The sequence below is a fragment of the Sebastes umbrosus genome, chromosome 17 (assembly GCF_015220745.1).
Source record: "Sebastes umbrosus isolate fSebUmb1 chromosome 17, fSebUmb1.pri, whole genome shotgun sequence".
Taxonomy (NCBI): Eukaryota; Metazoa; Chordata; class Actinopteri; order Perciformes; family Sebastidae; genus Sebastes; species Sebastes umbrosus.
In genome coordinates this window covers 26,260,096-26,284,614 of record NC_051285.1, presented here as the reverse complement: position 1 = coordinate 26,284,614, position 24,519 = coordinate 26,260,096, and the positions used below count along the sequence as shown (strand labels likewise).

Genomic DNA, 24,519 nt, shown 5'->3' with positions numbered 1-24,519 from the left:
TAGAGCGAGAACAAGCACGAGCGGGAGCAACAGGACGCTGACTTTCGTTGATTTAACGGCCCCAGGTGTCGCTGTTAACAAGCAATTTTGACAAACAGTCCCTTTAATTTCCCTGACTGGGAAAAGTCTCTAACACATTCAGTCATTTAATAATCATTCTTTCTTCTTGCATCAACATCTTCCAAAATTACACCTTGTTCATGCATTTTACTGGCCCACATGTAACACTCATCTGGCACACAGGCACAAGATTTGCATTGAGCTGCATTACCCTTGCATTTTGCATCATTGTGCTCTTCACACATTGTATTATGAATCTCATTGGGGGAAGATAAAGCCCAGCGAGAAGACTCCACGGTCAATAGTGTCACATGCTTTGTGATTTGATGAAAGGTTCTATTTGTGCAGCCTGATGTGTATAGCTCCCTAATCAAACACTTATATTTCTGTGACAACTAAAATAAATTACTCCATTACAACCACCCACCTGCCCTCTCCGCAGTATTGATGCCATTTTATTACCAGAGAGAGACAGATGGACGACACCGAACACTGTGGCAAGTCTGCTGGAGAATGTGTGACCATGTAATGCCATGTCAGGTTAGAGCCTGCACAAAGGTAATCAAATAAGATGATTAGAGAGAAAATTACACACGTTCAACTCCACCAACATTTCTGATATAAAGCATTGTGAAGGATAACTCTGTGGCCTGGCTTCCTGTACGGCCCGGGTTTATTACAATACTCCAGCCAATTTAGGCCTGCAAGCTTCACTTCCCCCATCAGCAAGTGAAAGAGGGGAGAATTTGGTGTGAAAGCCCAATCACACACAGCGCTCCGAGTTCAGCAGGTGGGGAAGTAGCAGCAGCAGGCTCCATCGCGCAATAATACAAAGTTAATGATGCAGAATGGTGTCTTTCTCCGTACCAAAGAAGACGTCAATACAGGATGTTTAAGAACGCTGCTCCTAATTACGCTTTTTAAATTCACCACTGACGTGATTGATGATTTCAAAGAGAGGCATTATTGATCCACTTCACAGACAAGTCCCATCGATTGCAAGTCTAGAATGAATAAAAGTTTTTTTTCCATCGTCCTTTATCTCCCCCACTGAGCGAGAGATTGTACAATCAGAGCATCAGTGTGACCTATGCGGGTAGTTTGGGAGCTAAATCACCTCTTTTAAAAAAGGCAGCAGTGATTGCTGAGTCGAGGGACCTTGGAGGACCTTCGGGGCATCACGTAAGAAGCAGCAGTTAAAGCTTCAGTAGGCAGTATATTTTTGGCATCGTTGGGCAAAAACTCCATAATAACCTTTCAGCATATTATAATTCAAGTGTTCTGAGAGAAAACTAGACTTCTGCACCTCCTCATGGCTCTGTTTTCAGGCTTTAAAAAATCTGACGAGACTTTGTCCAATCACAGGTCGATTCAGAGAGAGAGAGCGTTCCTACTGGCTGTTCATTCAACGGAGGCAGCTGTCAATCACTCGCAAACTCCAATCAAATGGTCAAACTAGGCAGCGCTGATCAAATATTAATCAATATTCTGTTACTGTAATGCATATTTGTCACGTAAAATGTTGTCAGAAACATCTTGTATTGTACTGTTTAGCTGTAAAATGAGAAAGTTTGCTCCGGCAAGTGGGCGGTGCTTGGTATGTTCTCAACTGATCTCAACATGGCTGCTGGGTCAGAAATGTTCTCATTTTACAGCCAAAAAGTACACTACAAGATGTTTTTTAAAACATTTTACATGAGAAATAGGCATTATAGTAAAAGAATATTTGATCAGTGCTGCCTAGTTTGACTGTTTGATCGGAGTTTGCGAGTGATTGAAAGCTGCTCAGAGACGGCAAGGCTCCAGCTCGGCTCTGACTGGTTGTTTTCCTTCGGTTTGTGAAATCTTGCAGATGCCATTAGGAGCACCGGAGGACACCGAGGCACATGATTTTTGTCAGATTACCTGTCTCATGCACTACTGTCAGGATATAGTGACCGTTTTATGAAAATAACTTTTTTTAAATCATATTTTGCTCCATTTCTCCCCACAGCTGCTTTAAATCTTGCTGCTTTCTCATTCATCAAGTGTGGAAATTCATCCATCCACTCATTAATCTGTGGGATCCTTTTTGCAAATAGCCTATCGGCGTTGGAGTCCTCAGCGTGAAAAAGTTTCAGGAGCTGCTGTTTTATAGACAGTCAGCCAGCTGTGCAGCATCACGCCTCTCACTGCAATCAGCGGTGATGGAGTGATGGATGCTCTGACAGATGCCCCATGGCACACACGCATATTATTCCATATGCTTTGTTATTCCGCGCGAGCAGCCAGATCTTCCTATTAGTGCAGACAGTCATTGCATGTCTAATCCCAGCTATTAGCAAATCAACAAGGCTGATGTGGCAGAAAGTCTGACAACAGCTGCAGAAAAAAAAATGCTGCATATTCAGGGACCTATTCCCTATCAATACAAAGTGTTCTGTTCGAATTACAGAAAACAAGATTGACTGGGAAACAACAGCACGCTGAATTGCAGCAGCACAGGGAGGTTTTCCATCACACCATGCTGAATCTCATTGGCAAGTGCACTTCAAATGGCAAAGTGGGCTACAGCTTATGATTAAATGGTCTGCAGGCGAAGCCTTTTTGTCTTTTTTTTGAGAGAGAGAGAGCTCTTTCTGAAGGCCAAAGTTAATGCAGTCATAGAAAGAACTCTGATACACTCCCACGTGAAATGGCCATGTGAGGAAAGCCCGGAGGGAGAAAAGGGCCTTGAATGAATTTGAGAGAGGGAGAGTGGGAGGGAGGCAGATAGAGAGGAAGTTCAAACATTACTGATCCTCAAATATCCTTTTGGTTTCTGGTTCAATTGGAATTCGGCAGTAAGTGTCTGCTAAAAGCTCCATTTTTTTGTTGCCCTTCCATTGCTGCTGAGCTTTTAGAGTTAGATGATGACAGATTGCGAGCTACCTGATATCCTTCATCATCCTCCCTAGTGGAGGTGTTTGTTCCGCCCTGAGCAAGTCCTCGAGGACTAACAAACAGCCGGCGTGTTTGATGGACTACGGGGAGACATCTGCTCTGCCTGGCTCTGCCATACAGAGTGAAAACAACACGTTACAGTAATCAATCAATATGCAACTGTGTCCTTTTAGTGTGATGATTAACCTTACAGACTTCGTGGTTATCAAGTCATTATATCAGCTTGTCACAGTGAATCAGTGCTGCAGAGCTACAGGGTGTGAGAGCATGCAGCAGTGTTTTCCCTCAGGTTGGCATGTTGCTTTAAGCGTGGATGTTCGATATATCCTCGACAACATTGTCACAACTGTGCTCGGAGCACCCTCGGGGATAAGCTCTGTTCTGTGTACTCAAGGGACAAGAGGGACAGAGAGAAAAGTCTGCACAGTGCAATCTGATTTGTGGTTGTAGGCGCACCATCCCTCACAAAGTAATCTGGAGAATATCACCCCGGCCAAAAGATCTCTTTGAGCGCCGTCATCCATTTTAAGCTGCGAGTTGCTCATGTCGGCAGATGTGTTTGTGCATCGTGATGAGCTGATTTGGAATTGGCTGACTTTAGCCTCTGAATATCCTACCTGATCTAGACAGGTGGTTCCCAGACTGGGGCCCCGAGGGTCTTCTGGGGTTACAGAGGGTTTGCTGAAAAAAAAAAGTACAATAATTAAAATAAGCATGTAATTATTCTGCATATCAAAAATGGTTTCAAGACCTGTAGCACAGCTTTGTCCACCTGAATTATCCTCTTCCTACTGTTACATTCAATAATATAAATATTACAAATCAAGGATGGGACAATGACAACAATTCTGATAATGTAATCATCACATATAACATATCTATTAGAGAAATGTAACAGTAAGTAAACTATATAATAAAATAATATTATTATTAATAATAATAATAATAATAATAATAATAATAACAATAATAGTATTATTAATAATAATAATAACAACAACAATAATAAAATGTAATTAAATATAATAAAATATAAGAGGACCTTTGAAGAAATGTAACAGTAAGTAAACTATATAATAAAATAATAATAATAATAATAATAATACAATAAAATTAAATAAAATACAATTCAATTCAATTCAATTCAATTAAATAAAATGAAAGAGGGCTTTTGAAGAAGCAAACTATGATAAATAAATTCACTTATTAAAGGATATTTAGCAAGGCACATCCTGGGCAATGATTACTTATATGCTATAACAAAAGGTGATCTTCAAAGTCATTCAGGAGTTTTATGGCTTTCATGTTTTATTTAGTTTTTTTTTACAAATTTCAATGATTTGACAAAGTATTTTATTTCATAAATAAACACAATAGAATCAGGCTCTCTGTTCTTCCCACTCACATATATGGATATGATGCTTTCCCATTAGAATTACTGTATCAATTATAGATTGAAATATCTACTTCTCATTCCTTAGCCCCCATTTTATTTCTTTCCTTGGTGTTTTGTCCCTATATCCAATAATTTTGTGTTCACTTAGACTTGATTTATAGGAACTGAAGTTCATTCTACTTGTGCAGTCTTAGTTGACGTCTGGGTTGTGGAGTGTGGGCAGATCGTATATCGTAGATCGTAAATTCGTGAGCCTGGTTGATAGCTCAGGGCTTTTGCCCTTTTCTATCCATAGGCAATCATTGGAGGGAGGAGAGAGGAGATGGAGGAGGAGCCCAGTTGGTGTTGAGGCAGCATGGCCCATGCCCGGCCAGTATATATGTTGTTGCTGTCTTTATGTCCCTTTACAAGTATGTGTATGTGTATGTATTCCTTTAACCTTAAATAAAAATAAAAATAAAAATAAATAGTTTAAATTAAAAAGGGATTTACAAAAACACCATAAAACAGTCAATAAGTACATCATTTAAAACTACATATATATATATGTATATATGAATTCATAAATAAATAAAGGAATTTAAAATTCTCTTTGAAAATGCAGTTTAAAAAGAGAAATAAATATTCACAAATTGAATTAAGAATACTGTTTTTAATCAGGCATTTAAAATGGCAACTTGTTTTCTGATTTGCATTAGCTTAACACCCCATGCATTTATCACTCTAATGGTACGTGTCCACAGGGGCGTTTTTTATCGCGAGGGGACGCGACGCTTCCCAACATTGGACGCTTGGTGTGCTGTAGGCACTCGGCTCCTGATTGGACGAACGCTTTCCCGCCGTTGGCTGCTGCTCCCAGCTTTCAAACCGGAACCAGTATGGAGGCTCGTTTGGAAACTTTCTTCTCTTATTTCACGTAAACAGTTCACTGAAATGTGTTTCTGAAAACATTTGAGGTGAGAAATAACCCATGCAGTTGCTGAATCTGTCTTTATTTTGGCTCGACAACGTTTAGTTTAAAAGATTATCGGGAGTTTCGAGAGGCGGCGAGTCGCGTCGGACGCCCGTGATTTGCATAAAGTAGCCAGGACCTCAACTTTATGCAAATAAGGAGCGGGCGTCGTGACGCCTAGTCTCTCGAATCGTGACGCCACGCTACCAGAATACATTGCGCGGCTGCTTGCATAGACAATGAATTGGGAGCGTGGAAAGCACAGAGCCTGTGGACACGTACCGTAACTATTATTTTGCATGTATTTTATTTTTCCCTTTTTTTTCTTCCTTTTCCCTCATAACAAAATAAAATAAAATGAAATATGGATAAAACAAAATGGAGAGAAAAATAAATTAAATAAATAAAAAATAAATAAAAAATAAAATAAACAAATAAAGAAAGAAAGAAAGAAAACTTTTTTAAAAAGCCAACATTACTGGGCAAGATCAATATCATGTGACTGTGTGTGGGCAGATATCAACATGTAGCCTAAATAACCTACCTACAGACACATCTCGTCTGTGGTTGTTATTACAGACATATGATGAAGCACATGTTGTAGTTGACTCATCGGTCGCCAGAGGGCAGTGTAGCTTCCGCTTCACTTCCGTGATGACGCTCTTCACACCGGAAGTTGTCTCTCTTTGGTCAAAGCAGCATGGCGTCACCCTGAAAGCATGTGAACATAAACAAGCGACTCACCTCTGATAGAAGAATACTGTCACATCTTCTCTCACACATCAGCAGCTGCTATCAGAGCTGAATGATGTTCAGAGTGAGTGGTCGGTTTCTCTCCAGACTGGTCCTCGTGGACTCTGCTCGACAGGAAGCTGCGTCATGGATCCGAACAGCTGGTCAGTAATAATAATAACAACTCCTCTCTGATGCTCCTTTACTGTTTATGTGTTGGGCTGCTAGTAAAGCATGGGATACATTCATAATGGAGGAAATGTGACCTTCAACTCAGTAGTGAATACTCTGACAGGGCGACTAAATAGATGAGGTGTTACACTGAAATCTGTCACTGCAGAGGACCAGCAACACATGAGGTCATCATTTATGACAGATGACCTCTTCTTCTATTAATTTTTGTTAATATTTATTCATTTATTTTCTTTCGTTGTGATTTATTATCACTATTTACTTTGTTTCTCTTTATTTTTTTATTAATTATTATTATTATTATTATTATTATTATTATTATTATTTAGTTTTCCCTATTATTTTTTTATTTATTTTATTTCGTTGTGATTTATCACTATTTACTTTGTTTCTCTTTATTTCTTATTTTATTTATTTATTTTTATTATTATTATTATTATTATTTTTATTTCCCTATTTATTTTGTATTTATTTTTGTTTATTATTTTTTTATTTCTATTTTCTAACTTTATCCCTCATTTTTATTTATTATTTATTTATAAATTGTATTTATTTCAATTCAATTCAAATCACTTTATTTGTCCCAGAGGGGCAATTGTAAAGGCTCGTAGAGTAGTACAATTAACACAATACAGGTACACATACTAATATAGTACTAATAAATGATGATACTAGTAAAATACTTAAATTAGTGCAAAATAGTGCAGTATACACAGTATACGGTACATATGGCATACATAAATAGCTATTCATTTATTCTTTTTCAATTCCTTTTCTATACTTATCTTCTCTTCTCTCCTAATATAAGTATAAATAAACATTTAATTTTTCCTCCCTCTGGGCCATTGGACGAAAAATATTATAACTCGTTCCTTTCTTAATGGAACAATGTATGGACATTGTGGGGATGCCGAAAACATGTGATTGTGCTGTACGACTATACCTGTTAAAAGGAAATAAGAAGAAATACATTTTTTTTTTTAAAAAAAGGTGACATCATGTGTCGCTGAAAACACGTGAATAAAATGGTATGCTGCTTTGAATTTCCACCAACAACGCCTGTGTGGAAAGGTAGACAGCGTACAGACAGAATAAATGGCAGATGATGACGATATGTGATGTGAAAAGGATATTTTTACACCTGTGACTTCCCTTTATGCGCAAGATACCTGTGCATTTAGTCTGGCAGAATTTAAAGTCCCCCTCCACTCAAAGATGTGTTTTACTTATTGTTACTTCTCTCGGATGTTTGAGCTTCACTGTGCACAGTGAGTCTCTTAATACAGGAGGTTGTTTTTACATTCATCTACTGAAAGAGGAAGGTTTCTCATATGCTCACCTTAAATCATTTGTGACATCACAAAGGTCAATCGTGTTCAATTTACAGACGTGTGATGTGGAAACCTCCAGTGCACATACGCCGAGGATAGACAGAGCAGTCTGTATTTTTCCAAGAGGGAGAAAGAGTAATTTGAATAATTTCTAATTGGGTATTAGGCAGAGTTTTAAATATAAAGTTTATTTAATTGATAAAGCACTTTAAAAAGCAAACAGGTTTTGCACCAAAGTGCGTCACAAAGACATAAATAAATGCGTACACATACAAGCATAGATGTGGAAATAAAACAAGATTAAAATAGAAACAAATTTAATCACAATTTAAACCCAGATTTTCAGATAAAAACAGATTGAACGCAATTAAAAGCCAGAGAATAAAAAGGGTCTAAAGGTGCATCTTAAAAGCATCAAAATATATATGGGGATTTTTAAAGATCTGGCAGGCTCACATACTGTACTGGGCAAACTGGGTCAACTAATCAAATAGTCATTTAGTTTGTGGAATAATAATAAAAAAAAATGTCCATCACAAGACGGTGATGTCTTCAAATAGCTTGAAGACAGTCAAAACCTTAGTGATATTTAAACTTTATATCATTTACAATAATAGAAAATATAGAAAAGCAGCATATCCTCACATTTGAGTAAATTGAACCATCAAATTTTCAACTTTTCTTCTTGATAAATGACCGTAACAATTAAATCAGTTATCAATTTTCTGCCGATCAATTAATCGACTAATCCTTTCAGCTGTAATTTGAACTAAACAATACTTTATGGCTCTTAAGCTACAAGCAGACTTGTCATTTTCATGTAAAACCGTGTAAAGCATTTACAGTAAAGTTTACTCAATCTGCACTATCACTCCAACACGGAGACGGTTCTGTGATTAATTTAATTTTATGAATGAGACCATCTGAATGCATTATTCTACTGTGTCACATTAACATCCAAGTAAGCATAAATAACCAGTTATAGCCTGCAGCCCTGCCAGCAGCGAAGTGATGGAGATGTTGATGTCTTTACAGGAAACGCCGCCTGCAGCCGAGGAGGGAGGAACGGATTTATCTCCACTCCTGCTCGCTTTATTACATCAGAGGCATTTCTCAACAGACTGGTGAAAGGCAAAGCAGCGGAGGCAGACGGCAGTCTTTATCGCCTCCCCGCCTCAGTTCCGCCGGACAGCGGTAATCAGACCACCGCTGCTCTTCTGATCAAATTCTGCTGACATCATCCTGCCACCAGTCTGATGTGCTACTTCTTTTTTTTTTCCACTGCTGCCATATTTACTTTTACTGTCTAATGCCTGATGATTCATTGTCTTTGTGTGTTTTCAGCTGAACAATTATCGTTGTTACTGAGACATCCGGATCAGCCTGACAACGCAAAGATTCTGAAAGTGGCCATAATCGGTGCCCCGAATGCCGGGAAGTCCACATTGTCCAATCAGCTCCTTGGCACAAAGGTCTTTGTCCCTAAGTGTCCCTCTTTTAAACCTGAATACTATATATATAATATATAATGTATCCGTCTTACTGAGGAGGAGGAGGAGGACGAGGTGACGGTCACTTTGTAAAGACAATAATTATTTCTTAAAGGTGTTTGCTGTGTCCAAGAAAGTCCACACCACGCGGTCACGTGCCCTGGGCGTCCTGACGGAGGAGGACACACAGATAGTAAGAGTTTTTCTCATGTCTCTTCTGCAGCAGTGGAAAGTAACTAAGTACATTTACTCAAGTACTGTACTTAAGTACAATTTTGAGGTACTTTACTTGAGTATTTCTTCAGTATTCTGCTACTTCCTACGTCTATCCCACCACATCTCAGAGGGAGATGTTGTACTTTTTACTCCACTACATTTATCTGACGTCTTTAGTTGCTTCACAGATGCAGATTATTAAAACCAATTATAATCAACTAATAAATGATGTATTATTATGGATTATTACACAGCTTTGTTGAATAATTAATTCTGATTGATCAATCACGGCATTCTACGGTTTGTTGTTTCTTCATAGCAGACCGTTGCTATGTATAACAGCCCGTTGCTATGGGCGCAGTTCTGACGTCGGACTCTGTTTGTGTGTTATATTATTGATTTCTTAAGTTAGTAGCCGTGTAATAAGCGGGATAATGTACAGCTAGCAGGTCATTGTTGTGAAATAAACCCCTTCAGGGCAACGCAAGACCCCGACGCGGACCGCATCGCCCTGTCGCATTAGGGTTTATTTCACAACAATGACCGGCTCGCTGTACGTTATCCCTTACTTGGACTACCCAGCAGTATATAAAGTCATTAAAATGAGCTCCACCTTCACCAGCTGCAACATTAAAGCGATGAACACATTAATGCATCAATAATTATAATACAATAATATATATTTTTCTGCATAATGAGTACATTTTCTTTTGATACTTTGAGTATATTTTGATGCTGATACATTTGTACTTTTACTTAAGTAAAGATTTGAATGCAGGACTTTTACTTGTAACAGTATTTCTACACTGTGGTATTAGTACTTTTACTGAAGTAAAAGATCTGAGTACTTGCTCTTCTGTTATAATTGAATAATGCCATTCAAACGTGAATACATATGTGTTTACTTTTTGCAGATTTTACTGGACACTCCGGGTCTCACCACTGCATCAAAGGTCAAAAGGTGCCTTTCTCCTTTTAGATTTTTTGGTATTTTTTAAAGTCTGTACATGCAGTATTAATATACAGTGTGATATATGAATGTAATGGACCCTGTGTTTCCACAGACACCAGTTGGAGAAGACTTTGCTCGTGGATCCCTGGAACACGGTGAAAGAAGCTGACCTAAGTATGATATAAATATACTCTGAGCATTTTATTAGTTGGACCTGAGCTGCAGATTTTTTATGCTTTCGTATAACAAATTTTGACGTTAAAGAGTACAAAACAATGCTGAGTTTTAATAGCTTATAACTGAAACTGTGTCCGTTCCCCAGTGGTAATCTTGGTGGATGTGGCGGACAGATGGATGTGCAGCGGGCTCGACTTCGAGGTGCTCAAATGCCTGGCTCAGCACCCTGACATCCCCGCGATCCTGGTCATGAATAAGGTATTCTTACTACTGGTCCATTCAATGCTAGACATAAATCTTTATTAACAGGTCATGGATATATAGTTTTGTTTAGTTTAGTATAGTTTTGTTTAGTTTTTTTTCAGAAGGCTAAATTTCCTAAAACAGCTGGGCACTGTTTACATTGCACGGCAGCTGGATTCTCGCAATGTCACGATATCACACTGGCTTATCAAGAGTTTGATTGACAGATGGTTCATCCAAACCAAAGTGCCCTTTTCCTGCTTCTCGGGTGGTTCTGTGTAACAAACCATCTGGCGGGTCAGGTTAGGGCACTGTGGCTTTCAGCAACCTTTACTCAAACAGGATTAAATAGTGCATTTGTTGGGGACTGTTTTCAGGAGCAGATTAATCAATTTGGTGCTCTAGTGAGTATTTACAGCAGCAGGACGGTGTGTGTGAAAATAAACTACAGTGCCCGTGTTCGTGGTAATGATGGAAGTGCAACAGTGTGGCTCATTAATGTGGTTTTGAACAACAATGGAACTCTGTGGCACAAAGGAACAAGCTGGAGCTACAAAGATTAATCAATTAGTTGCCAACTATTAAATTCAACGCCAAGTTTTTTGATAATTGATTAATCAGTCGTTAAGATAAGATAAAAAAGTCAAAATTATCTGATTGCAGCTTCTTAAATGTGAATATTTTCTGGTTTCTTTCCTCCTCTATGACAGTAAACTGAATATCTTTGAGTTGTGGACAAAACAAGACATCTGAGGACGTCCTCTTGGGCTTTGGGAAACACTAATCGACATTTTTCACCATTTTCTGACATTTTATAGACCAAACAACTAATCGATTAATTGAGAAAATAATAATTCACAGATTAATCAACAATGAAAAGAATCATTAGTTACAGCCCTATAATAAGATATATCAGGCTGGTTTTGGTCTTTTCCTGAGATTGGTTGACAATAAGAAAAATATAGGATATCCCTGAACTTGAACAAATAAATATTTACCTGCATTGAAGAGTCTTCCAGATGTCCTCACTGATGCTCCTCTGTTTCTCAGGTAGACCTGGTCAAGGCTAAGGACAGGCTGCTGGACGTCACAGCAGTGTTGACGTGCGGAGTGGTGAACGGACGCAGGATGCGGGTCAGGCCGGTGATCAGGCCTCCGTTGGCTGAGAAGAAGCCAGAGAGTGATTCAGAGTTGCCGCTCGACGAGGACGACGCGGCGCCTGAGGGCAGCGCTGAGACGGACTCTCCGCTGAGCAAAGAGCAGCTGAAGGAGCTGAAGAACCAGCAGGGCTGGCCTCACTTCAAGGACGTCTTCATGCTCTCGTCTGTGGACAAAGAGGACGTGGAGACGCTGAAGGTATTAACGGTCATGGCAGGGAAAACAGAATGCATGTTTGTATTATAAATTCTTCTATCATCATACCTTTATAATGATATAGACCCTTTAGCCACTCTCTCTGTTCTCCTCCATGCTGCTTTAGTTAGTTGATTTCCCTCCGCCCCCCCCCAGCTCACAGTTGTGTCTCATTCATCTCCTCACCTTCCCCGCCTTCTTTTCCTGTCAGGGTGGAAAAGGGCTAGTCTGTACTCTCTTTCTGCTACAACGTAAAAATGTGAAAGAGCCAGTGTTTTGTTTGAGCAACATTGCAGTCTCCGTGAAGAGGACCCGCTCCCTATGTAGATATGAAGGGCTCATTCTAAGCTAAGAGCTTCCAAAATGTTGCACACTGTTCCTTTAATAATGCTTTTCTCTCGTCGTCGTAGAGCTACTTCATGGTCGCGGCCAAGCCGGGGTCGTGGCAGTACCACAGCGAGGTCCTGACCGACCAGACTCCAGAAGAAGTCTGCACCAACATCATCAGAGAGAAGCTCCTGGAGTATCTGCCCCAGGAAGTGCCCTATTCAATGACACAGGTGAACCAGGGACAACTCTATAAAGTCACGCGTGATGCTAAGCTGACAGCTAACTGACTGCACCCATCACATCTCACTGCACTGATTCTGTGGCTTATTTAAAGCCCTTCATAGACTCACTCTCACTCTTCATGCTGACAGCCTCCACCTGCTTCACTGCTGCTGGGTCGTGTGCACCCTGGAGGGCCATTTTGTATGCACCATTTCCCATTCTGGCATTATATTTTTATTGCTCTCTGCATGATGTTGGTCTGTATTTACTGCTGCATCCACAGGTGTAGAATCAAACCATCAGGTCAAACTAACATGAATAGAAATGCAAAACATTTGACACTTAAATATCCCAGGGCCTTTCTCAAACACCGCCTACTCCCTCTTCCAGCCTACTTCCACTCCGTTTGCGCATTTGCGTTGAGTGTGCGCCATGTTAAGTGGCATCTCAAAACAATTAGCGTGGAGTGGAAGTGGTTTATAAAAACCCTCCAACCGCGAGCCTGTATCAACGACGACTTATCGGCCTCGTGAAACGCCGTTTTGCATTCGTCATGGAACACGCCCCATACAAAAGTTCCGTGCAAATACCCGTACAAATGTAAACTACTCAAACTAAGATAGACATTTAGCATTGTTGTACAGATGTTAACAAGGTTACATTGTATTTAGAATTAAATCTGCCCATGTCTAGTCTAGAAAACCGTAGACATGTTCGTTTGATTGTAAAGTATTTAAAGGGACTGTTGCGTTAACCGAGTTAAAAACGAGAAGATGTTTACAAAAAAAAGAAAAGAAATGCTACCACAGAAGCATGAGAGTAAGTTTCATTTTTACTTTCTCTGTATAATGCATATTCTTTCTATTATTAATACTGTGAACCTTTGCACATCCCCTACGCTTGATACGAAACAATGGTTACGAAACGTTACGACAGAAGTTCGCCCCGAAGTGGCCGCTGTATTTACACCCTACACCTTAAAGAAGGTGCTTCATTCAGCTGTGAGTGTGACTATAAACGGAGTTCACTCCGTCACGGAGAGGGAGTGGGGAGGGTCCAGTTTGAGAAAGGACCTACATCTGTAATACACATGCAAAGAATTCTGGGATATGTAGTAGTAAGTAGTGACTCTTAAACAGCAGCTGTGCCACATTGACCTTCACTTTATTGACTCATATAGAAGTGTTAATATTTATCTGTTTCAGGCGGTTGAACTCTGGCAGGACGGAGAAAACGGTGAAGTCGACATTTCTGTGAAACTTTACGCCAAGAAAGACACTCACATGGTAAGTGCTCTCCACACATTTATGGGTTTTTGAGACGCCGGTCTTGTAAAGTATCTATATGGGTAATAAATCTGAGCTTTGACTCATCAAACATAGCGTTTATTTTATCTTTAAAATTATTTATTCCATTTCATTTTATTTGTCTTTTCCAGTGTCAAGTGACAAATATCAAATCCTGTTTTGTGATCACGATCAGGACAGTCAAATAAATGTTTCCTCCTGTTGGTCAGTTAGATGTAACATGAACGCAGCACGAACAAACTACTCCTTAAGAAACACCACATTTAGAAATATCAGCGTTTGATTCAAGGTTCTGGACCCGAGGCTGGAGGAAGTGAAATCTTTCCTTCCACCTGTAGCCTCTCTCTCTCTGATGGCTTCTGATATTTATCTACCTCCACCATTCCTTTTCTTCCTTGTGTTTTTAACTTGTAAATATTTGAGCAGCCTTTCTAAACCATGCATATTTGATGGCATAAAAAATATAAAAAGCTGCATCTGTGGTGCTGAAATGTTTCAAGGCCGATGACCTCCAAGAAGACTCAGACCATTTTAGCTTTTACATTCAACACACAGGAATGATTCAATCTCATCTATTTTATGAATAGTTCCTGGTACCAAGTCCTGTTTTCTTTGACTAAATCTAAAATGACATTTTTTATTTTAGTTTCAATGCAATCTAAATACGCCTCACACAAAGCCTCAGTGAGAGGTAAAGATAGTATTTAAATTAATTATCAATATAAGAAAATGCACATAGGACGAAGCATCTTTTATCAAAAATGTTTCAAGTTCTTCTCTTGGTTCTGATTTTTGTTATTTCTTCTCAAATATGTCTAATCACACAGTTGAATACAGACATTTTTGAGTTTATTTAAACCTGCGTCACTCAAATACCCAAAATAAATGTCCCCTATGTCTATTCACTGGAGCCTGATGTCGCTGTGTTTCTCACGTCTACAGAGGATGGTGATCGGCACCGGCGGCCAGATGGTAGCACGTATGGCCCGGGAGGCGGGCGAGGACCTGAGCCGCGTCTTCCTGAGGGAAGTGAGGCTGAAGCTCTCAGTCAAGCTGAGGAAGTGAAGAGGATGGATGGACTTTAACGGTGAAGATGTGGAAACAGATCCTGCTGGATTTGAGATGACGACTCTTGTATTATTCTCTGCAAAGGACAGACCTGAGGGGTCGGACAAAGGATGAGAGCTGGTCATGAGTCAGACGTGGAGCTGTCCCAGACCTCGCACTGAGATGGACCTGTTTGAAGGACAAGAAGCGTCCTCTAAATGTTGACTTTTGCATCCTCTATCTTCACACAGCAGCAGCATCCTGTCATGCCAAGACATTATTAAAGATGTTTATGTAGCGATGCTACCTATAAGTTGTTATTTTAGAAGTGGAAAACTGAGGGGTGCCCCAACTTTGAAGAAATGTGACTCATCTAAATCAGTAAAGCGGAGAGAATATGTTCATTAAAAGCAGCTTACACAAGCTGTAAAATTAATCATTGGCATTTATTTAGCAAAACTATATTTTAGGCAACAAACATGACACAGGCTCTCATCACATGGATGTTTTGACACGAGTTTGACAGCATGTTCAAGGCTGAGCAGGTTTGGCGAGCTGTGAAAAGGCCGATGGTTTATCTTTGGCTCTCAGAGCTTTTTACTTGGCGGGCGCCTCGCGCCTAGCGGGACCTGCACAGTCATGTTCACTCAAATGTCCCTGATGTACCATCCACCCCTGTTCCCTCCACTCCCACATCACTTTAGCCCTCTCCGCCGCCTTTGAAGTGTGGCCATCCATCCCTGCGACTATCACTTTTTGTTCCGCTGCTTTCTTCTTCTATCTTCCTCCTCCTCCCTGTGCTTTTTTGGCTCTTATAAAGCCGGGCTCTGCCCCCGAGGGCTGAATTGTCTCCCTAATGGATGGCAAAATGGAGCACTAACCTGATGCTAAAATGGGTCAGATAATGGTGATTGGATTCATTCCCGCTGCCTGTGAGTTAACTCGACGGTTACTCTATCCGGGGCATCTTGATGAATAACCAGCTAGTGGCCTGAAGCGAGGGCGACAGGAGGGTGGTGTGAGGGGGGAGGCCTTGAATGTCTCACAGAAGCTGTGTCAGCCCCTCCAGCTCTCCCTGCTCTCTGCAACGGCTGCTTCCCAGTGATTAGATAAGCCGGCTGCTCAGCAGAGATCACCACTTAGACAAGCCAACTGCTGCTTGAAAATATTATAGCTGATGTACGTCAGCCAGCACATTAAAATAATCCTTATATACAGAGAGATATTTAGACTGCTCATACCCGGATTTAAATGTGTTGTCACCAAAATAATGAGGTACTCGTTTGTTTGGGAGCCATAAGCTTTATTAAACATCCACAAATACGTTACAATGGGGTCAAAAGATGTCCTCCAGCAGCTCAGCACAGCTGTCTTCATCCTCCCGGTCCAGATGACATTGAGCGAGGGCCGTATAACCCTTACCATAACTGAAACTCAGTAATGGTAACGGTTTGACGGCCCTCCTCTACAGTGTGTTGGTCAGTCAGAGTGAGTGTGCGCTGATAGCGCCAGCAGGGGGAATGAAACCCTGGATAGTACATCATCTATACTGTAGTGTCTCTTTAATAAACTTACAGTATAAGATGATATCCTGTCCGGGGCACAAGACATAACAGTTAACAGCAGCGAGTTCCTGGCATGGTTATGATCTGCAAGGCAAAAGGTCGATAGGTCATTAGTGATGCGTACACAGTGATGGTTTACCAATGAAAATGTTAATCATATGGTGAAGATGCTATTTTAAAAAATTAGGGATGCACCGATTTATCGGCTGAAAATCGGTATGCCATTGGCCGATTGGTAAATAAGATGACTTTCACCGATTGTTGACTGTTTTTATCTGTTGTGTTGCATCAAATTTGCGCCGTTGTGTTAGTTATTAAAAATTAAAAAAAGAATATTTCTCATGTGAAAGAAGGATATATTAAAGGTTGTTTAATAAATGTGTTTGATTGAATTTGTGCTCATTCAAAGACAGTGTTATGAAATACTGAATGACTTTAAAACAGCTCAGTTATTTTCTTTTATAATGTTATAATCTTTGTTTCCCCGGCACAAAAGAGGAATAAATTACAACAAAAACAAAATAAACGAATATTGGTATCAGCTATCGGCCAAATTGTTATTTTAAACATCGGCATCGGCCAAGAATTTCACAATAGGTGCATCCCTATAAAAAATACCAGTCAGAAGAAAAATCCTGTTTTACTAAAGTTTACTGTAAAACAATGTAAAATCTTTCCTCCCGCACCAACAACAGAGCCACGAAGCTCCACGAGGCCTCACATCACATACTCACCTTTTCATTTACATGCAGTGTGGCTCCCGTCACAGCTCGCCGTCTCTTTCCTCCACGTGTTCATGTTTCATGGCTGCTCCGTGTCCACGTCTGGAACTGGTGTGCCTGCCGGGACGCCAACACTTAAAGGCCCCCACGGCTCATTAGCATACTGTGATGACATCTGGGGTGGACCAGATGGACAGCAACTTTCTCTTATCTGGTCCCAACCTGGTCGCCTCTGGTCCGACGATTACCCACACCCTTATTACACCCGGCTGGACTTTGGAGAAAACATTACACTATATTTATTATCTACTGTATACACTCTGCAGTGGTGGAATTTAACTAAGTACATTTACTCAAGTACAGATTCAAGGTACTTTTACTCTATTTGAGTATTTCCCTCTTATGCAACTCTATACTTCTACTCCACTACATCTCATTAATTAATTAACTTGTAATTTTTTCTCGACTAAATTTGTCTGACAGCTTTAGTTACTTTTCAGATGACAGTTTTCATCCCCTTCCTGTCCAGTGAAAACCACGTCTCTCCAGATGTGCTGATGTTATGGCTGTCAAAGTTAACGCAATAATAACTCGTTAACGCAAATTTGTTTTAAGGCCACTTATTTCTTTAATGCAATCGATATTTCGGAGATTGTAGCGGGCTCAGGTTTAATGCTAGAGTGATCATATGAAACTAGAAAACCTAAGGAATCCATTGGTACAAACCATGTCATACTAGCTTGTTGTAAAGGAGGGTAAATAATGCTCTAAACTTACGCTAAATTTTGGTGAGGAATAACTGGCATGGCCATTTTCAAAGGGGTCCCTTGACCTCTGACCTCCAGATCAGTGAATGTAAATGGGTTCTATGGGTACCCACGAGTCTCCCCTTTACAGACATGCCCACTTTATGATAATCACATGCAGTTTGGGTCAAGTCATAGTCAAGTCAGCACACTGACACACTGACAGCTGTTGTTGCCTGTTGGGCTGCAGTTTGTCATGTTATGATTTGAGCATATTTAAATGCTAAATGCAGTACCTGTGAGGGTTTCTGGACAATATCTTTCATTGTTTTGTGTTGTTAATTGATTTCCAATAATAAATATAAACATGCATTTGCATAAAGCAGCATATTTGTCCACTCCCATGTTGATAAGAGTATTAAATACTTGACAAATCTTCCTTTAAGGTACATTTTGAACAGATAAAAAAAATGTGTGATTAATCACGCTTAAATATTTTATTCGATTGACAGCCCTAGTTGATGTTGAATGTTTGTGATAAACTGAAGGATGAAGTGTTCCTTTATGTGTTGAGAAAATCCTCCTACTGCTTCAGCTAAATAAACTCTTTAAAAAGCCTTTTGGATCAGCTGGAAAATGCATCGTCAGGGCTGTTTTTCTGACTTTTTAGAGATACGCGGTTCTCACAGGACATATGATGATCTGATAGACCATGATGCATTGCTGTAGATTAAACCAGCCAACAGGATATAAAGGAGTTACAATGCAACCTACACATTAATGCAGCAGTAATATGAATCCAGAAACATCAGATATAATAGGAAAACACTGACAGGGAACATCAATACTTATTAGTATTTAAAAACTATTTAAAAAGAGAACTTTCATTCGTTGGTATCAGAGGAAAAAGGTCATTCGTTTACCATTTATAATCTCATTTTGTACCAGAGTTCATTTTTAAACATGATTCAGTTTGACTTGCTTTCCTAGAAGCACTCAATATTTCCCCAAATATGTTGACCTTTCTTGGTCAAACTTGGTCTAATTAAAAAGAACCGAGCAATAAGCCAAAGCAGAGTTTAAAAACAGGCCTATTAAAACGCCCGGAGCTTTATCTCACAACACAGTAATACATCTCAAGTCCTCTGGATCTCATCGTCCTTGGATTTATGCGTGATGGTTTCATGGATTGGAATTTAATGCTGCGATATGTCAGCTGATGTCATGTTATCTGACTTATTAAACTTCATGCGCTCAGCTAGATTCCAGGATACAGAGAGCAGCTGAGATCTGTTTTTTTTATTAGATATGTTACACGGACATCGCATGTCAAAATTCACAGCATCAAATCATGCCTGGACAGAGATAACGGTGCAGTTTGTCTTTAATCCCTGACAGTTTGTCCCTTAAATCAGTGATTCCCGTCCTATTTTTCTTGAAGCCTCCCTATTAGTATCTAAGCAGAGTTAACCCCCCCAGATGTGTGCCTCCCTTTGTGCACGGCAAGCGGAGAGCAAATAGGTTTTTAACCGCAACGAAAATGTTATTTTTGAAAGGCTAAACACCAACAAATATGGATTAAAGCAGAATATCCCTTTAGATAAAAATATGTTTTGAATTTTGCAGGTATTGACTTTAGAACGCTCTGGTGTTTTTGGAAGTGTTTGGATCACTCGAGTTGGTACCAATCCTACTCAGCCACCACTGGAATCTAATTCTACAAATAGTATAATACTAATAATATTAGTGTAGCCTGATCTTTATCTGCAACTGTGCAGAAATACAAGGTTTAAACAGAATGTGGCCAAAAGAATATATATTTTTAAATAGTTTTATATACAGCTTTGTATGAATTATCCAGTAAGTGTGTTCTTATGATTTTAGTTATAGGCCTATTGCAAAGCTATGGGGCCCAGACCCCAGGTGGGGAACATTTTGGGAATATTTTTGGTATCATTGGGCAAAAATTCCATAATAACCTTTCAGCATATTGTAATTCAAGTGTTCTGAGAGAAAACTAGACTTCTGCACCTCCTCATGGCTCTGTTTTCAGGCTTTAAAAACTCTAGCCTGTGACGGGAGACTTTGGCCAATCACAGGTCATTTCAGAGAGAGAGCGTTCCTATTGGCTTGGTATTTCCTCAACTGATCTCTACATGGCTGCCGGGTCACAAACTTTCTCATTTTACAGCTAAACAGTACACTACAAGATGTTTCTGAAAACATTTTATGTGAGAAATTGGCATTATAGTAACAGAATATTGATTCATATTTGATCAGCGCTGCCTAGTTTGATTGGAGTACGCGAGTGATTGACAGCTGCTCAGAGACGGCAAGGCTTCAGCTCGGCTCTGATTGGTTGGTTTCCTCCGGTCTGTGAAATCTTGCAGATGCCTTTAGGAGCACCGGAGGACACAGAAGAACATGATTTTTTTTTTTTTAGATTACCTGTCTAATGCACTACTGTCAGGATATAGTGACCGTTTTATAAAAACAACTTTTATCATATTTGTTCCAATTCCACCTACAGCTGCTTTAAAATAATAGACCGTCTTTGTAAAGAGAATACGTCTTTGTGGGGGGGACTTTGCTCCGTTTCCTTCTGAAGCCTGTGAAGTCGTAACTGAACACAGAGTCAGAGTCATGTAGTGCAGGATGTACACAGGAATACACAATTTAGCCTCCTCTGTTGGGTATTCTCAAGCAACACTGATGAATGTACCGGCTGCAACACCGAGTCATTACCATAGAAATATTCACAGTATGCTCACGTCTCCAGCTACCGTTACACCAGCGCTTTAAGGTCAAGTTCATTTATCACAGTTAGTGTAAACCTACAGAGGGAGGGAGGGGGCTGCATGTGATGCTTAATATTTCTAACAATGAACCAATAATTCAATTCAGTAACTTTGTTTATGGATGCACTGCGACATGTTCTTTAGCAAGGTCCCGAGTTAGGTGGGACGTGGCGGTTGCCATGGTAACACACTCCCTTTGGTCAGGGTGTGGGGTGTGAGAGGTCCTCCTTGTAGGCGTAGATAAAAGATGAAGGTGGGACTATCTGGGTGGTTTCACTCCAACTCGTTATCTGCTGCTGAAATGCAACACTTTTTCTACGAATTTCCTTTTGCGTTCGTAGATAAGTTTTTTTATTCTTCGCCACATGTGAAGACAAAAAAGGGAGGAAGCTGTCATTATGCAACAGGCCGGTTTTATTCAGAGTAATCAAGGGAACTTGTTGGGTTGATTAAACTGATTAAACAGACAAGCTTTCTCTTAAATTGTTCTTAAAAAGACAAGTAAATGCTTAACGCCATTACATCATGTAGTGTCCCCCATCCCCCCGTGTCTCTGCCACGTGTTTCTAGCTTTGTCTAGCCTCATCCCATCCTCCTCACCCCCATCCCTGGCTCAGATCACTGCGGAAATAATTTTTTATATAAGCAGACTAATTAAGAGAGGGGGAGAGAAAGAAAGAAGCGAGACAGACATTATTAAAGAGTTTGATTCTGATCATCCTCCGGGGCAACATGAGTGTCTGGAGTTAAAAATAAAAAAAACTTTGAGTGAATTTAATTTTTTTCTTCCCCATTTGAACCTTTTTTTAAATCCAGCTGTTATTATCTGTTAGTTCACATTTCCATTTTCAGAGGTATGAAACATCTGGCAAATCAAACTACAGCAAGTGCATATAGAAAATGAATGTAGAAAATATGATACTTTTTACTCCACTACATTAATCTGATAACTAGTTTCTTTTCAGATTAAGAGATGGCATTAAAGACAATCTCATAAAATACAACACATTGTTACAGATTAAACCAGTGGTTTTTCATCTCTTACAAAATAAATAAATTACATGTGCACAAGTGAAGTGCATCTGCACTGGCCAAAGTGTTTTCTAAATGAAGTATGTTGGGATTTATGGTCTCCATTTGGATCCATTAATGCATTTTGAACTTGATTAACCAAAAAAGAAAAGTTGTATAATATTACCTACCTCAGAATACCAGGTATAATTGGGAAAGGACGTGTTATTGGATGTTTTCAAACACTAAAGATGATGTTTCCATTGACACATACAGTATAGTAACAAAGACATCTACAGGGGAAGTTAAATCATTATTCGTGTACTTTGCAGAGTCATGTTAAAGTCTGGGCCACATGATCGTATAACTAAAATGAATTCAAATGACACAGACTTTTATTCAGGATTTCCTAACTCCAGTCACTTTAAGTTTGATCTTCCTACAGTACAGAAACTAACTTGAAGATCCAACGTGTTCTCATCCCAACTCGTCAGACACTGACGCTTTGTCGCGCGTGGGTTTTCACTGTAGTTAATGGAAAGCATGGTGCGTCTCATACCGGTGCTAAAGGGTGCCTTAAGCATCGGCATCTAACGCAGACGGCCGAGACAAAGCATCGGAATTTGTTGTAGTTGTAGTATGACTCAGTTTTTTATGGTAGTAATATTACTCATAGCTTTTTATTTTTATTATTAATTAACAACAGTAATATTAGAGTGTGTTGCTGCAGCAGCTATGTCCTCTGTTACTGTTTGTGAGATGACTGCCCTCTTCAGGTTGAATAGGTTGAACTGACTCTGGGTCAGACTCACGTCCTCCATCAGCTGTCCAGATAGACATATCGACTCCAGATAAAAGACTGACATTAAAGCCTTTCCTTTAATTTCATTGTTTTTATAGGGACAATGTTTAGGTAACCTAAGTGGAGTCTAGGGACACTCAGGTATCAGACATGAGGTAACCAGAGTTGGGGACATAGAGCCAGATATTTCCACCAAAAAAGGGACTTTATTTTAGATGAACTTCCCCTTTAATATCATCAAATAGTGTATCTGCATTAAATATGCAAACAGAGGGAGATGCATGACATAAACATGCATTTGCACTCATTGAAATCATTATTATCAACTCAAAGCTATAATACTTAAACATAAACCTTAAAGAGTAACTCACTTTAGATGCACTGGATGAAGACAGGTCTAGCTGGTATCGGGGCAAACCGAGCAAACAGTGATGTTCTTCATCCTCCCCTCCTAGTTACATAGAAGCACTGATTGGGTGCAGATTGAGCTCACCTGTGCTGGTTGTCTCTGAACAGCACAGGTGAGCCTGTGGCTCCTCTCTGAGCTCATCAGAGAAGACAGCAGACATGATTTCTAACAGACTAGACACATGAATCAATGTGCCAGTGTTAGCCAGACAGCTCATTTCAGCTGCAGCAGCCCTTCTTTGGCAAGATGCTCTACAACTAATGAAGTGACAGATTAATGAGGAATACAAACAGCACAGAGAGAGACGCCAAAATGACAACAATAGCAACAAAGTCAGCCTTCTCAAGATGGTGTTTGAACCATGAAGAAGAACAAGAAGCAGCCAAATGTTGTTGCAATAATATGTCATCCACTATTCAGTATATGGAGCCATGCAAAGCAATTTGAAGCAACAGAGTACAAATGATAAAACACACATTAGTCATTGCAGAGCAGCATTACAAGGTACAGTGTGTAGGATTTGGCGGCATCTAGAGGTGAGGTTGCAGATTGCAACCAACTGGAAGTTCTCCCATGTGGCAAGTGTGTAGGAGAACGACGGTGGCCGACACAAAAACGTGAAAACGCAAATGGCGAAATATAGCGCCCGGCTCCGTGAAGAGGACCCGCTCCGTATGTAGATATAAACGGCTCATTCTAACGAAACGAAAACGCGATTGTTATTTTAAGGTGATTATTATACACTAAAGAAAATATACTGCCAAAAGATCCCCCTAAATGCTACACACTGGTCCTTTAAGTACAATATTTTGAAAACCGTAGATCGTAGTAATCTTAATAAAATGCTAATAGAAATAGTGAAATAGTGACATTACACACAAAACATGTAAGCACAGTCACAAGGGAGGCACAACTGAAAAACAGTTGTCAATGAAATACTAGTAAACATGTCCATACATAACCAAACCATGCATAATAACTATTAGTCATACTCATTAAATATGGATAACATTTTGAGGACGTTTTCACCGCTTTGTCACGGTTCTCTCGCCAGCATCCTGACCTTTGTCCTCTGATAATGAGGATGTCCATCTTATTAGGGGACACCGGCCAGAGGACACATCTGCTCCTGCTGACCCAAAGCTTTTCATCTCTGCCCTTGTGCTCATGACCCACATACAGTATTTTGTGATGGGATTTTTCTCCTCAGATGCCAAGTCAAGCCGTCCCAATTTAAAGAGGACCTATTATGCTTTTGTGATTTTTCTCTTTCCTTTTCGTGTGTTCTATATTTTTTTTGTGCGTGTAAAATGTCTGCAGAATTACAAAGCCCAAAGTCCACGTCAAAGGGAGTTCCTCTCCCCCACAGAAACACTGCTCCTGAACTGCCTGAAACGCTTTGCTTTAAGTCCTGCCTTTTCTTCTGTAACGTGGTGATGTCACCAAGTAACACATTTGCATAACACCTGCCGAGCGGCTAGTTTGGTACGCACTCAAACAAAGCTAGTTAGAGCGGAGCTGGAGCGGAGTCTGAAGCGTTTGGT

At 39.9% G+C, this 24,519-nt stretch overlaps 1 protein-coding gene across 1 annotated transcript; it reads left to right on the top strand.

Moving 5' to 3' along the window:
- Positions 1 to 5,984: 5,984 nt before the first annotated feature.
- eral1 (Era-like 12S mitochondrial rRNA chaperone 1) lies at positions 5,985 to 15,358 on the top strand. Its single transcript, XM_037749077.1, has 11 exons — positions 5,985 to 6,226; positions 8,621 to 8,779; positions 8,930 to 9,057; positions 9,191 to 9,268; positions 10,206 to 10,252; positions 10,356 to 10,417; positions 10,566 to 10,678; positions 11,714 to 12,019; positions 12,427 to 12,576; positions 13,774 to 13,854; positions 14,818 to 15,358. The coding sequence occupies exons 1-11, from the start codon at positions 6,136 to 6,138 to the stop codon at positions 14,938 to 14,940; spliced, it is 1,338 nt and encodes a 445-aa protein (XP_037605005.1). The 5' UTR covers positions 5,985 to 6,135; the 3' UTR covers positions 14,941 to 15,358.
- The last annotated feature ends 9,161 nt before the right edge of the window (positions 15,359 to 24,519 follow it).